Genomic DNA, 13,927 nt, shown 5'->3' on the forward strand with positions numbered 1-13,927 from the left:
GCAATTGCATGGGGAATATAACCAAAATGAAAATGCATACATTGTGCAAAAAAGAAAAATGATGTAAGAATTATATAAAATAAAAAATTAAATTTTTTTTAAAAAAGAGAGTCAGATTTTATTCTTGCAACTTTGACAGCACTTCAAGTAGCTAAAGTTCAAGGATGTTGTAGATAATTTTTCTTATAGATGTTGTACAAGGTCTGTCATTTGCTCACTTGATTTGTTGTTTTCATTGCATCTATTTCTAACTATTGGATGTGATTATATTTGAATACTATTTCAATAGAGCAAATTTATAAATAACTTGAATCAAACTGATAATCACATGAATTGATGGATGAATAAGTTTAATTGTACATGTGTCTGTTTTTTTCACATTCCATAGGAAAAAATATCTTTTAGTTATTCCTAATAGAAATGTGTGTTTATAAGTGCAATTATTTTTATAGTAACATATTTACTTTACGCCCTTCATTATCTTTACTATGCTATTACATGCTGTCTCCACAGGTGTCACACCCTCCTATTTCTAGAATTTCTTTTTATAATATCTGTATAGTGCCAGATTCTGAACTATGAGTTTTCCTATAATTCACTCAATTTTTATAACAATGAAATTTCATATGAAATAACTCTTCAGAAAATATGTAGATAGTGGCAGGAGGGAGATTTATATCAAATTTTGTCTGAATCCAAAGTCCATGCTTTTACCCTCATAGCGTCTTTGTTAATAAAACTACATATGCTGTATATAAAAATGATGTTAAGAGACACTTAACCACAGCTCTTCTTCCCTCCTTAAGGATATGTTCACATCCCTTGCTCTCTTTTATGTGCTATTGGCTCCCCTACATTCTATGCAATGTCTAGTCAAACTATTATTAAGATTGTATGACCTGCACTGAATATCTTCATGTATTTTCTCTTTCTTAAATTTGAGAGTTGGCCATTGGTATTTTGATAAGAACCTAAAGTATTAATCAATTTTTCTGTAGTCAAAGCGGTTATTTACCCTCTGTCTTCACATAGCTGCAGATGAACAACATATATACAGATGTGTTTCCTTGACCAGATGGTATATAGCTATTACTTTCTAGTCCATGACATCTATACCTCCATGTCTATATTACTTAGAGTAATACATGGGAAATGCAATAAATCATATAATGTCTAAAATTAACATAGAAGACCTTAGAGATTGATGAGCAAGATGTAGAATATAAATTATTTCCCAGGGAATGAGCATGGCTCAAAATACAGCTCAAGAGTTTACTAGAATAGGTGATACAAATGATATAAAATTATTCACTGAAAATTTTTAAAAATAAATTTAAAATTTCTTTCACAAGTACAGAAAAAAGGTGTTTCTAGTATATATTATCAGAAAAATAGACCAAATATCAAACTACCTAAAAAATAAGAAATTTTTTTCTGCAAGTTATTTCAGTTTTTAGTGTTTATCTTAAATAAAAATCATGTGTTCTTCAAGAGATACCCAAATCTAACTGAAGTTTTTCCAATGTGATTTTATATTTTCAAGTTAAAATAAAAAGTCTCAGTCACATTTCAGAATTTATCAAGTAGAACATGCTTTGTAAAAAGGCAAAACATTTGACTAAAGTACATATTTTCTAGGATGGTAATTTGCACATTTAATAATCAAATATTGTCTTTTCAGATTTTCAAATCTAGGAGCCACCATCAACACTGAATTTCTATGTTGCATATCCTAACACATAGAAGAATGTAGTTTCTAGCAGGTCTGTTTTGAAAATTTAATTGGCAGAATTCTGAGTGGACTAATTCTAAATGTATACTTCCTTCTCACTTGTCTAATAGGTTAAAATATTATTCTAAACAAGAAGCAGATTTTGAAAGCAACTGGGCTGTATTTGTGGATTATTTAGCTCCACCACTCTTTCCCTCAACCTTGATGAGAACGCATGAATTCCAGAAGGGTCTGCCAACACGAATGCTTGTTAGTGGGGATAAAGGCCACTTCATCAGGGACTTCACTAACTTACAAAACATTGTCCTATTTGCTCTAAGTTTTCTTCACAAAGTACATAAATACACAGGTAAGAAATACAGACTATTATTTTACAAATCCCTGTACCTTGATTTCATAGGTAATGAAATAGCATTAAATTCATAACTATAAATGTTTACAAGGACTGTCTAAAGAAGGAAAGATTGACTTGTATAAGTATCTGTTTCAAGGTCTTAACAATAGTCCTTGTGAATCTCTGATAGGGTTCATTGCATTACCATGTTCTCTAATATTTTCCTTACTTGGAGTATACTTTCCACTGGGATACTTGAAAATAACAGCAGAATATCACCACATTTTAGTTTGACAAGGAAAAAAAGGAGATAAGTTCATTTTCTTCCAAGTTTTTTTGCAGCAGAAAGCTTTTTTTGACAATGTTTTACAATTTTGTTTCATTTTGATTTTAAGTGAAAACATAATAATATAATAATGAAACTTTGCGTGACTAACAGAACCATGAAATAAATTGTCTTATATGAATGTCTTTCATCCTGTTCTATTGATTATACATGTAAAAAAAAAATCTGACGCCCCAAAAATTCTGATTTGGAGGAAGGCATATTCCTCCAAATTTTATGTTTACTGGTAGTGGAAAATGAAGAAGAAATTACATAATTGTAAATTTAAAAATTATAATATAATTTGCTTTCCCAGATACCAGTTACTCTTTTTCTGTTGAGGGAAAAAAGAATGCGTGTGTGTGTGTGTGTGTGTGTGTGTTTAATTCCTATTTCCTAAAATAAAATTCGGAAATAGGATATGAATCAACATTAAAATTAATGTATTGTTCATTACATTTAAACATAATGTATATATTACTTAGGTAGCATTTGGTGTTTGAATAAATAAGCTTTCAAATTATAATAGCAAAATTCAGTAGAATTATATTTCTGATTCACATAAGGATTTGGGGTGTTTATTAGCAGGAGGCTTTCTTTCATGGTAATTCAGGGAAATAGGATCCTTCTAAGTGTGGTACCATCAATCTTCACAGCTTCACAAAGTCAAGGGAATCAGAAAAACTGGCCCCTCTTTAAAAGTCCAGAAAAAGTACTGTACTGTACTGTGAGAAACTATTATGCTATTTAATCCATCTGTGACTTAATGCTTAGGAGAGTTACCAGCTTGAACGTGATGGTGTTGACTACCTCTTGAATCACTCACATCTGTTAACCACTGACACCCACCACAAAGCTGATTTTACTTATCAGACTTTTGCTTTTTGGTATTATCATCTGTAACCATACTAGAGACCAAAGTGAACACTGATTTCTATGTCTTTAATATGGTGTTTTACCTAGCATTTTTAAATTATCCTGTGTAGTATTTAGATTACCTCATTGTCCATTTTGACTCATGTTGTTTACAAGTGAAAATTAAAGCACTTGACCTGTATCTCTTTAAAGGACTCAAAAGAAGTAGATGTTTGGAATCTCATTTTACTCATGTTCTGTCATCTTGATGGACTAAAATACTGTTTGCCTTTCTGCAGACTGTGGATTTTATAATCTCATTTTATCCCTAATATCTTATTCTGTCAATTATGGATATTTTGAGGTTTAAAATATTACTTGATTAAAAATAAAAATAGCATTGCAATTTAAAGGTCCAGAACTACCAAATACAGTTGTATCTCACATAACTTTGGCAAGAATTGTTATATAGTCCCAGTAGATGGGGATTGGGAGAGACCCATTAATAGGAGAATTACAAAATTTGTTGATCTGCCAATCATCTTTGCCACCTTGTCAGACAGAGAAATTACTGTCTAGATACAGATGATATAAGCTAATTATAACCTCCTAGTATGTAAAGGGTGAGGGACTGAGAGATGGTTAGAAATGATCTGATTTAAAGATTGTTTATAATAGATGGTATTTGTCTTTTCACCATGTGATTTCACTTAGCAATGTAAGTCAGTTGGATAAAAGTAAATCACTCTTGTGAAATGTAAAAGAATGAACAAACCAAACAAAATTCATAAATACAGAGAACAGATTTGGAAATACTAGAGGGAAAGCTGGTGGGGGGACGGATTAAAAAAAGAGTAAGGGCCTCCCTGATGGCACAAGGGGTTAAGCACCACACTATGAAGCAATCCGCAGCCTCTATAGCACAAGTTTGATCCCTGGCCAGGGAGAACCCACATGGCGCAGCAGACCTCTCCTGGCTCGCCTGCTGCTCCCCTCCGCAGTGTATTTCAGTCTGCCTGCCTGTTCTGTTCCCCACTCCATCTCCGGTGAATCCTCTCACCCCCTGCATCTCTGGCCTGTACCCCAGCTCTTCTATACATAAATAAATAAATCTTAAAAAAAGAAGTAAAGGGTATCAATTGGAGATGATGGATGGAATTTAGTCTTTTGGTAGTGCACATGCCGTATAAAGATGTATTATAATGTTGAACACCTGAATGTTAGCAAACTTTTTTTTTTGTTTTGTCTTCTTTGGGTTCCATAGGGTTACAACAATGTATGTGATTTAGGGGAGTAGATTCACACCTCAAATGTATGTTACCACGCAACCCCCACCATCAAAGCACTCATGGTTCTTTCCCCATTAGTCTTATTTGTGAAAATTGGTATTTCACCTTTCATGAGTTTTTATTTATTTAATTGTTGCTATATCTATTTTTAATTGTTTATGTATGTAAGCTTGTATATGAAAGTATAATATGATTTTAAATAACAAGACATGTTTTATTAAATAACAGAAAACATGCTCATTCTGTAAAAATTAACTTGTCCTTTAAAAATTATTTTAACATTTGAGATCAAAATTAAAATTTTACTTACAACTTTAAATACCTTTACCATTTCTCTAGGAACATTGTCTTTCATTGTTTGGGAAACTGTAATGAAGTTAAAGGTTGCAAGGAATCTATTTCAAGAGATTTTGGAATTCAGCCTTCACTATTTTAATTAAATTCTCTGGAAATCGATAATAAAATGAAAATACCCAGTGACAATGGTTAAAGGAAGAGTACTCACAAGGACTAGTCCTTACATGTTTGCATAATTTTGTTATTGTTGTACCTCTATTTTTAATTTTGAATTAATATTGCTGTTAATTTGCTCAATAAATAATTTTTGAATTGCTGTCAATACTAACTGAAATGTATAATGTAGATTCAGCTGAATAATTGACAATTTCTGATAAGTTAATAAAGGTCACAAAATCTGTTCATACTTTTGGATGTTATTCTACCTAAATAATTTCATGAAATTTGTAGGAATGGATTTTCATAGTAAATAGCAAAAATACTGAAGATTTTTAAGTGAAAATTAGAGATGAATTTGGATTTCTAAAACACTTTAAAATCAACTATTAGTTTAGAAGATATTACTTGATTGATCAGTGTTTTGGGAAGTTGTTTAGTTATAATTTGGGGGGGACCAGTATGCCCTTAATGAACTCCACCTCCACCTCCATGCCACGGAGAGCCCAGGCACCTAGGACTCAAACTTCCATCAGGCCATGGATCTGCCATAACCCTTGGAAGGGTATTGCTGGGAATGAAGGGTGGGGTTAAGTGGCATGCTTGTTAGAAAAGGGAAGACGTGGGCTGGAAGGAAGTTAGTTTTTTTGCCTGCCTTCAGTGTGCAAGCCAGGCCCCAGCTAAGGCAGCGTTACTGGTAGGAACGATAACCTCTCTCACTCACTCTCTCTGCTCCCCTTCTTTTCATTTCCCTTATAAATAGCCCTTTATTAAATTTATACGTGTACCTGCTCTTGGGTCTTATTCTGAGGTTTGTTTGTTTGTTTGTTTGTTTTAAGTGCCCGGGTGAAGATTCACACCCAGAACGTCCCATTTCCCTTGGTTTTCCCTCTAACACTTTCGAAGTTAGACAACTATGTTCTGAACATCATTCTTAGTCCATACTTTTTATGAACTTGCAGTTCACAGAGGCAAATGTTTTATCCTTTAAGATAATATTTATAAATTAAAACAATTGTAAGAAAGGCATCTCACTAAGGAGTGAGCAAGGGAGAGAAATTAACCAAAGAATAAGAAAAATGATGACTTTGTATGTCAATGAAATCATTACTAAATGAAAGTTTCAGGAAAATCGCTGAACACTCACTGACAATCACAATATGTCAAGAAAGGTAGGATTAAGTAAGAAAACACTATCTAGCAATCACCAAATGTTACAGAAGTTAGGAGAATTAACATTTCAATAAGTCACTAATTCAGGATACTATTGTGGAAATAAATGGTTATTGAATGCTGCTGTGTGCTCTAATTATGGTGAGTTTAGGGGGAAAAAGAATAATAGCTGGAGTGATTATGGTTTAATGAGGAAGGGAGATTAGCTAGTAAATGGTTTGGTATTTTTAATGTCTTTGCACATTGGAAATTTTATCTAATTTAATACATAGAAAAAAATTGTTCTTTCAAAAAAAATACTTGTTTGTACCTAATATATGAGAGCATTGTGCTAGGTCTTAATTACATAATACCAGAAAAAAAAAAAGAGAGAAATTTGTGACTTCATGGAAGTGAATTGAATAATAAGCAAACCCAGTAGTCTTGGTAAATATGTAATGCTAAGGAAAGAATAATTTAGGAAAGATTATCAGGCATATGAGAAGATACCAAGCATCATATATTGAAGTTTCATGAACAAGTTCTTGCTGAGACGGAGGTATTTTAGCAGAGATGCATAGGAGAAGAGGAAATGATCCTTGAATATATCTGAAGGGAGAATAATACAGACATAGGGAAAATGATACAGAAAGAAAAACTACAAAAGCTGGAAATTGGGAGCTGACAGGGTGTGCCCTTGGAAAAGCAGAAAAACTGTAATGCAACATGGGGAGAAGTAGGAGATATAATTGTAATGATAATGGGTTTGGGAGGCTATGAATATGATTCAGGTTGGAAGGGTAGATTATGTAGGTTCCTGCATCATCTTGCAAGTCACTTATGTCCAGTTTCTATGGAATGATGCAATGAAGTCAGATGTTTACCTTAGCATGCAGCAGAGTTGTGCCCCAGTAAAGGAACCCATTCTCCACACTCACACCCATAAGTGAGAGAGAGAAAGAAACCTCACTTTTATATTGAAAGAAAGGGGGTGAGGGACAAGGTAAAAGAAGGTGAAATTCCTCTGCATATTCAAACTATTTTCTTTCCTTAGAGATTACATTTTTACAGCAATCCTTTGCCCAACTCCACAAGGACAGGCACCTATTCCACCTCGCTCATTGTGGATGGCCAATGCTAATACCAGGCAAGTTTGCTTTAATGAAAAATCTGTCAAATTATGTCTGAGACTTAGAGATTATTTTCTGATAAAGTTTTCTGGCAACTCAATGCACACATAAGAAAGGGCTGGGCTTGCATGAGGCCATGACCTGCCTTTTCCGGGTTCTGACTCATAATCCAGGTCACAGTGTAGGAGTTCTGAAAAGGCCATCTCATGTTTATCACTCCTGAATCTTCTTCACCTCTGTTCTGACTAAAGCTGCTGTCTTATGATCATTTCCACACAAGCTTTGACCTGCTTAATGCAGGTATAACTTGCAGCTTCATTTCAGTCACTCCCTTGACCTCTTCCCCATTGGCCTGCTGCTACTTGGGACACCTGCGAGAACCTGTACAGCCTTCAGACTGGTAGAACCAGAAATGTCAGGAGAATTTGAACCTATTGGCCCATCTTTGTGCTTGAAAAATTATACCCAAGATTTAGTTTTTCAGAAATGCTGAGTCAGGCCAATGCCATTAAAAAAGAATTTATCACTCACGTTATAGAGAAAGAGGAGATGCTCCTTCGTACAAGGATGGAAGGGAAACACTGTGATGGGAAGGGAAACACAGGAGTGAGGAGAAGGCCTAGGTTAGACTTGTAGTGAGGTTTCTTCCAGAAAGGCAAGATAATGCAAATTATGATTGACTTTAGGCAGGCATAGTTTCTAATCACTGGTCTCTGTTCCTGGAATGATTTGGGACAGGAGAAAAATAGTCTTGGTGTGTGAGAGATAAGATGGTAAATAGAACAACAGACTTGAATCCACCATAATGTACCTGAAAGGCATGTTTCAAGCAAGCTGCCCAATACCCCACAGGACTAAGAGAAACAGCCTCCTGCTGGTTTGTAAAAACCCCAACTGATGTCAAACATAATAATATACAGGAAAATTTAAAAAAACACAAAATTAATAACCCTTGAATAATGGATGATGAGAGCAGATGGATAAATGCTTCTCAGTCTGTGTCTGAAGGCTGAAAGTTCTGTGATATGCATGATGCCCCTCATATATCCCACGACATTAAGTGTTCAGACCTTAGTGATGGCAACTCAATTTTCTCTCCTGGCATTACCTTTTCCTCCTTCTTTTACCCTTTCCTTGGCTTTCATTCTGTATTCCTGGGGTCCTGTTTCATATAAACTACTTGCAAGCAGTCTGTAATTCAGATCTTGCTAAAGTTGAGACAGATTGGACATCTAGGTCTAGACTTGTACACAGTGTGAAAGGAAAGGGGATCTAAATTACTGACAATTCTTAGAAACGCAGGTTGAATTTTGTATCCATCTGTTTATTTTATGTGGCTATGTTTCTGAAATCTCACCAACTGTAATCACTTGGATTTGCAGTGATTCTCCCATAATAGCTACAAGTACTCAACATGAAAACATGTGACATATTTTGGAATAGCTATGAGACACAAACAAAGAGACAGAAATCAACTAGACCAAGACTTAGTATTTCTCAGCAGCTGAAACATAATCCACTTTATCTGCAAGGCACTTTTTGTTCTGGCCTGGAGGGATCATTACTATCTCTACCTTATTATCATTCATTCATTGGTTGAGATATTAAAAAATAAAATCATTTCAAAATAAAATTCCTGCCATAATCTCAATTGCCAGCTTCAGCACCATGATTTTCTTGCTCCCTAAGTCCCTGTGATCACTGGTTGTCTTTCTGCTTTTTTAGAAGGACACCTAATCTCCCATATGTGAATATATGGTCATCCTCACTTCAAAATTCACAAAAATCTCGGGGCCTCCCCTGGTGGTGCAAGGGGTTAAGACGCTGCACTACAAAGCTACCTGCAGCCACTTCAGCGCAAGTTCGATCCCCAGCCAGGCAGCTACCCATTCGGCGTAGTAGACCTCTCCTGACTCACTGACTGCTCCCCTTAGCAGTGTATTTCAGTCAATCCACCAGTTCTGTTCACCACTCTGTCTCTGGTGACTCCTCCCCCCCCCCACCCCACACACACACCTTTGGCTGATACCCCAGCTCTTGTATGCATAAACAAATAAATCTTTTAAAGAATTCACAAAAAACTTGAAATTTGTTAGTTCAGGTTTCTTCTGTTATCTGAAATTTCATGTTCTGCCACTTTGCTTTTACAAGACTTACATTAGTTTGTTTTCAAGAACCAACCAAAAGATTTTTCACATTACGACAAAAGCCAAAAAGCAAAAATGGCACTCAATGTGTTTTACAGCAGCCAATCTGGAGGCAGGACACACTGAGCAGCAAGGTGGCCCTGCCAAGTTTGTCCCTAGGAGCCACTTTATACAGACTGTGTGAATATCACATCATTCTCATTATTATCAAAAGTTAGTGTTATTTTAGGTGAATGTGTTATTTGGTATAAATACATGCCATTGTAGGTTATTTGTTGGGTCAGAAAACACTAAACAAATTTTCCATATAAATTAGTGGTAACTGCTTCTTTGCTTTACCTCCAATTTGATTTATGAAAAGTTTCATAAGAATATTCTGCTTTTGAACAGCAAGGGAAACCTGTATTTGTAGAAATGAGTTTACTGGGAATCCCTGTCATATCTTCTGGATCACAAGGTTGAATCTTGTGACTTGGCTTTGGTATATCTCCTGTGTGTGCCATAGCTGCACCACCACTGGGGAAAAATTTCTCAAGACTTTCTCCTCTCTTATCTTTCCTGATAAAGTGTTTCTGAGACTAAAAGGGAAGAGATTACTGAAAGTTGACTTCTAATTATTTGGCTTGACCTGAGACTCACATTGGTCTAATTGTCTAATTTAATCCCCAAGGCCACCCTATACCTAGTGTTAAGGAAAAGTTGTGACTATTTCTTAAACTGTCAATAGTTCTTTAAATAGCAACTACTTTCCTCTTTCCTCTTGAACTTACGTTCTTTTCCAACCTCAGTATATTCTTGCCTTGAGATGATCTAAACTGCAACAGTTTAAAATTAAATGCAATTTGTCTTTGTACAAAGGTAAACCAATACTTATTATTCCTCTCTGATATGTTACCAGTTCTTTATTGCCAATTCATTAAACTGATCTCAGAGAATGCAAATGATATATTACTTGCTCTTTTTTGGCATCCAAATAAAATTTTCTTCCAAAATCTGTTTTTTTTTTCCTGGTTGTCATTCAGAAAGAAAAAATAAAAATTTTTTTAAGGTAGGACTTTAAAGAGTTGATTAAGCTAAAATGAATCTCTTGGGGAAGTCTCTAATCCAATATGACTGGTGTCCTCACAGGAAGAGGAAATTTGGATGTGCAGAGAGACACAGACATGCTTCCACATGAGGAAGAGGACCAGGTGACGGCAGACAATGTAGGTAACCATGTAGGTGACCATTTCTAAGTCAAGGAGAGATGTTCAGGAAAGACCAAACCTAACGACATCTTGATGATGAACTTTCACCCTCCTAAATTTTGAAAAATAAATTTGTTTAAATTCAAAATATTAAAATTAAAATTCCATTCTAACTATGGATATCAACACTTCTCCTTATCTCTCGCTATCTCAGCCATTTTGATTTGTTTTGGTTTTTAGCATTTTCTTTCCTTGACTTTTTTTTAATCATTAGAAGATTCTCTCTGTCTAGTTTCCAATTTCATAAAACATTTCTCCAGGAATATCCACTTTGTTTTCTATCCCATATATAGTTTTTTTTTTTAAATCAATTATTTAACCTGAGTCTTCTTTATAACAGATGTGTACATTGACTCATAACAAATATTCTCTTCTTGACTTTTAGATTTGAACATAGGGTTTTTTCCTCTTTCTTAAATTTATTATAACTTTACATTATATTTAGAAGCTAAATGATGCTCCATTACTTGCATGCAACATACCATACAGGCAACAGTACTTCATTGTGTTTCAGTTCTGCTTATCATTGTGTTACAGAATATGCTACCAAGGTCTCCACTGCAGGGGTCCTCATAGGCTGCACTACTGAAATACCACATTGATATGAGGCCTCTCCATTGACCTCTAGTCCATTTTAAAAAATGTGTAACTGTAATCCTTGACTCCCCTTAAGTGCACTTTTCTTTTGCAACACAAAATCCCTTTTGAATATTATCCCTTACCTCTGTTCCATTTTAAACAAAATGTAAATTTAACCCTCATTCTAATCATAGATATTCCCCTCATTTTTATCTCTTACCTTAAATGACACCTATTTTTTCCTTGACACGATGTTTTCCCAGTGATAGCTGTTGGGTGTTATCATTCACTTACAGCTCATAAATTACAGAGCAGATTTAGCCAAATAGCATTCACTCCTATTGAACATGCAATTTACAACAATGCTATAAGATCATAATTTCTATCAGCTTTCACCTCCATTCTTCACTGTTGTATTGTTATTTATACTTTTATACCATCTGGCTTTCATGATACTCCTTTGAAATATAATGATCATCATAAATAAGTCATTTGATGCAACCTATAAATATAAGGAATTGATATTCATAAAATAGCTCCATTACTATTTGATACATAATATTTGATGCATCTCATAACATGATAGGTTTTTATTAGACTCAACGATGCTTAATAGTGAACATTCCATGTGTGGAATATTTATTTTGCTGTTGTGTGGTGTGTTGTATAGATGCAAATTAAGTCCTCTTGGTTGATAATGTTGATCACATCTTCTACATAGTCTTTAATAATTTTTAAAATCCTGTGAAATCTATCTTTCTTTCACTTGTAACCCTGTGTTTCTACATGGGATCCATACTGTTGTGGTGATCAGATGAATGGGGATACATAATCCTACAACTAGAACTCAGTCTTTTAGTGAGTTTTTATCCCTTAACGGTGATCCGCACAAGTACTTTTCAGTTTCCCCCCCCCCTCTTAATTGCGACAGGAACACCTTAGGGGAAGATTTGGGTACAGTCATTTTTCCATGTTGAAAATTAGAAGGGTAGGGCCTCCCCTGGTGGTGCAGCAGTTGAGTGCTGGGCTGCAAAGCTGCCCGCAGCCTCTGCAGCGCCAGTTTGATCCCCCGCCGCCAGGCGAGGGTCCCACATGGCGTGACAGACCTCTCCTGTTTAGCCCACTGCTCCCCTCAGCAGTGTACTTTGTCCATCTGCCTGTTCTGCTCCCTACTCTGGCTCTGGTGAATTCTCTCGCCCTCCCGCGCTTCTGACTGTACCCAGTGCTTGTATAAATAAATAAATAAATAAATAAATCTTTAAAAAAAAAAAAAGAAAGAAAATTAGAAGGGGCTAGAATTAGGTTTTTCCCTTCCTTCACATTGAAAGCTAGAGGAAGTTGAGTATTTTTCTTCCCTTACTGTGACCAGGCTCTGGTAAAATTGTTTCCTTTTATACAAGTCCCTTGTTCAGGAGAAGGGAATTCTGGACACATTTCAACATATTTTTTAATAAATTATTTTATTTTATAATTCTTACATCATTTTTCATTTTTGCATAATATATGCATTTTCATTTTGGTTATATTCCCCATACAATTCCCACCCCCTTTTTCTGACCCTAATCCCTCTTCTCCTCCCCCCGCTCCCCACTGTAGTGTGTTGCTGGTCTATAGTTGCTTGTTGATTTTGATTTTTACTTTATTGCAATTAGTCTTTTTCCTGATCCCTTATTTAGGTTTTCTGAATTCCTACTATAAGTGAGACCATCCGGTATTTTTCTTTTTCTTTCTGGCTTATTTCGCTGAACATGATCCCTTCCAACTCCATCCATGTTGCTGCAAATTGCATGAGTTTATCTTTTTTTGATTGCTGAGTAATATTCCATTGTGTATATGTACCACATCTTCTTGATCCAGTCATCTATTTTTGGGCATTTGGGTTTCAACATATTTATTTAAGCTAAATAAATATGTTTTTATTTACACATTATTTATTTATTTATTTATTTATTTATTTATCTTCCCCTACTGGAAAAATGAGAAGATTATTCTCGAATCCTCATAATGAGAATCTGTTAGATTCTGGGAGGAAATTTCAGGAAGGATTGAGGGTCTTTATAAGCTAGGATTCAGGGAGTTTTTACTCTATTGACAATTCCACATCACATTTGTCATGAAGATTGCCTAGACATGAATTGCTATGGTGATTTCTCTGAATTTTGTATCAACTCATTTACATTCAGTTTCAGAGTTTCAGGGCATACAGTAGTTTTGTTCTCAAAGATTCAAAGTCCTAGGATAGGAGAAAAACTGGAAATGTTTAAAGAATTATAGCCAGATAGGGGAGCAAACTAGAACTCAAGATCCAGTCCAGTTTGTATATAGAAAACAAAACTTCAAAGACAATTAACAGCACTAGAATTTAATATTCATAAAGGTATGCTATTGAAACATATTTTCCTTTTTAAAATTACCCTCACTCCTATCTAAGATAATCAAGTTAAGACAAATTTGGTTGCAAAATTAGTTTAGTGTCATTAAACTTGCAATAAGAATAGTGATAAGCCATACAGGATTTTACATTTGCTTTGCTGGAAATTTTCGCAAGGATTCTCGATTTGAGCTCTTCGGGATCTCTCAAAACTTGGAAGTCATTCCATGATCTCACCATGAGACTTTGCTGCAATACCTATAGATTTGTGTTAGCTCCTTTCTTCTCAAGATTCCCATAATATCCTGAGGTT

The 13,927-nt window shown here is 35.0% G+C and overlaps 1 protein-coding gene across 1 annotated transcript in view; it reads left to right on the top strand.

Moving 5' to 3' along the window:
• Positions 1 to 13,927, top strand: part of LOC311186905 (protein LEG1 homolog) — a gene marked incomplete at both ends in the record, with an annotated part of 51,672 nt that overhangs the window by 14,522 nt on the left and 23,223 nt on the right. Inside the window, 2 exons of the mRNA XM_084258115.1 lie at positions 1,843 to 2,081; positions 10,546 to 10,622. Of these exons, the coding sequence (XP_084114241.1) occupies positions 1,843 to 2,081; positions 10,546 to 10,622 (316 nt within the window). The remainder of the gene's footprint in view (positions 1 to 1,842; positions 2,082 to 10,545; positions 10,623 to 13,927) is intronic.

The sequence above is a fragment of the Talpa europaea genome, assembly GCF_964194135.1.
Source record: "Talpa europaea genome assembly, chromosome: 2".
Taxonomy (NCBI): domain Eukaryota; kingdom Metazoa; phylum Chordata; class Mammalia; order Eulipotyphla; family Talpidae; genus Talpa; species Talpa europaea.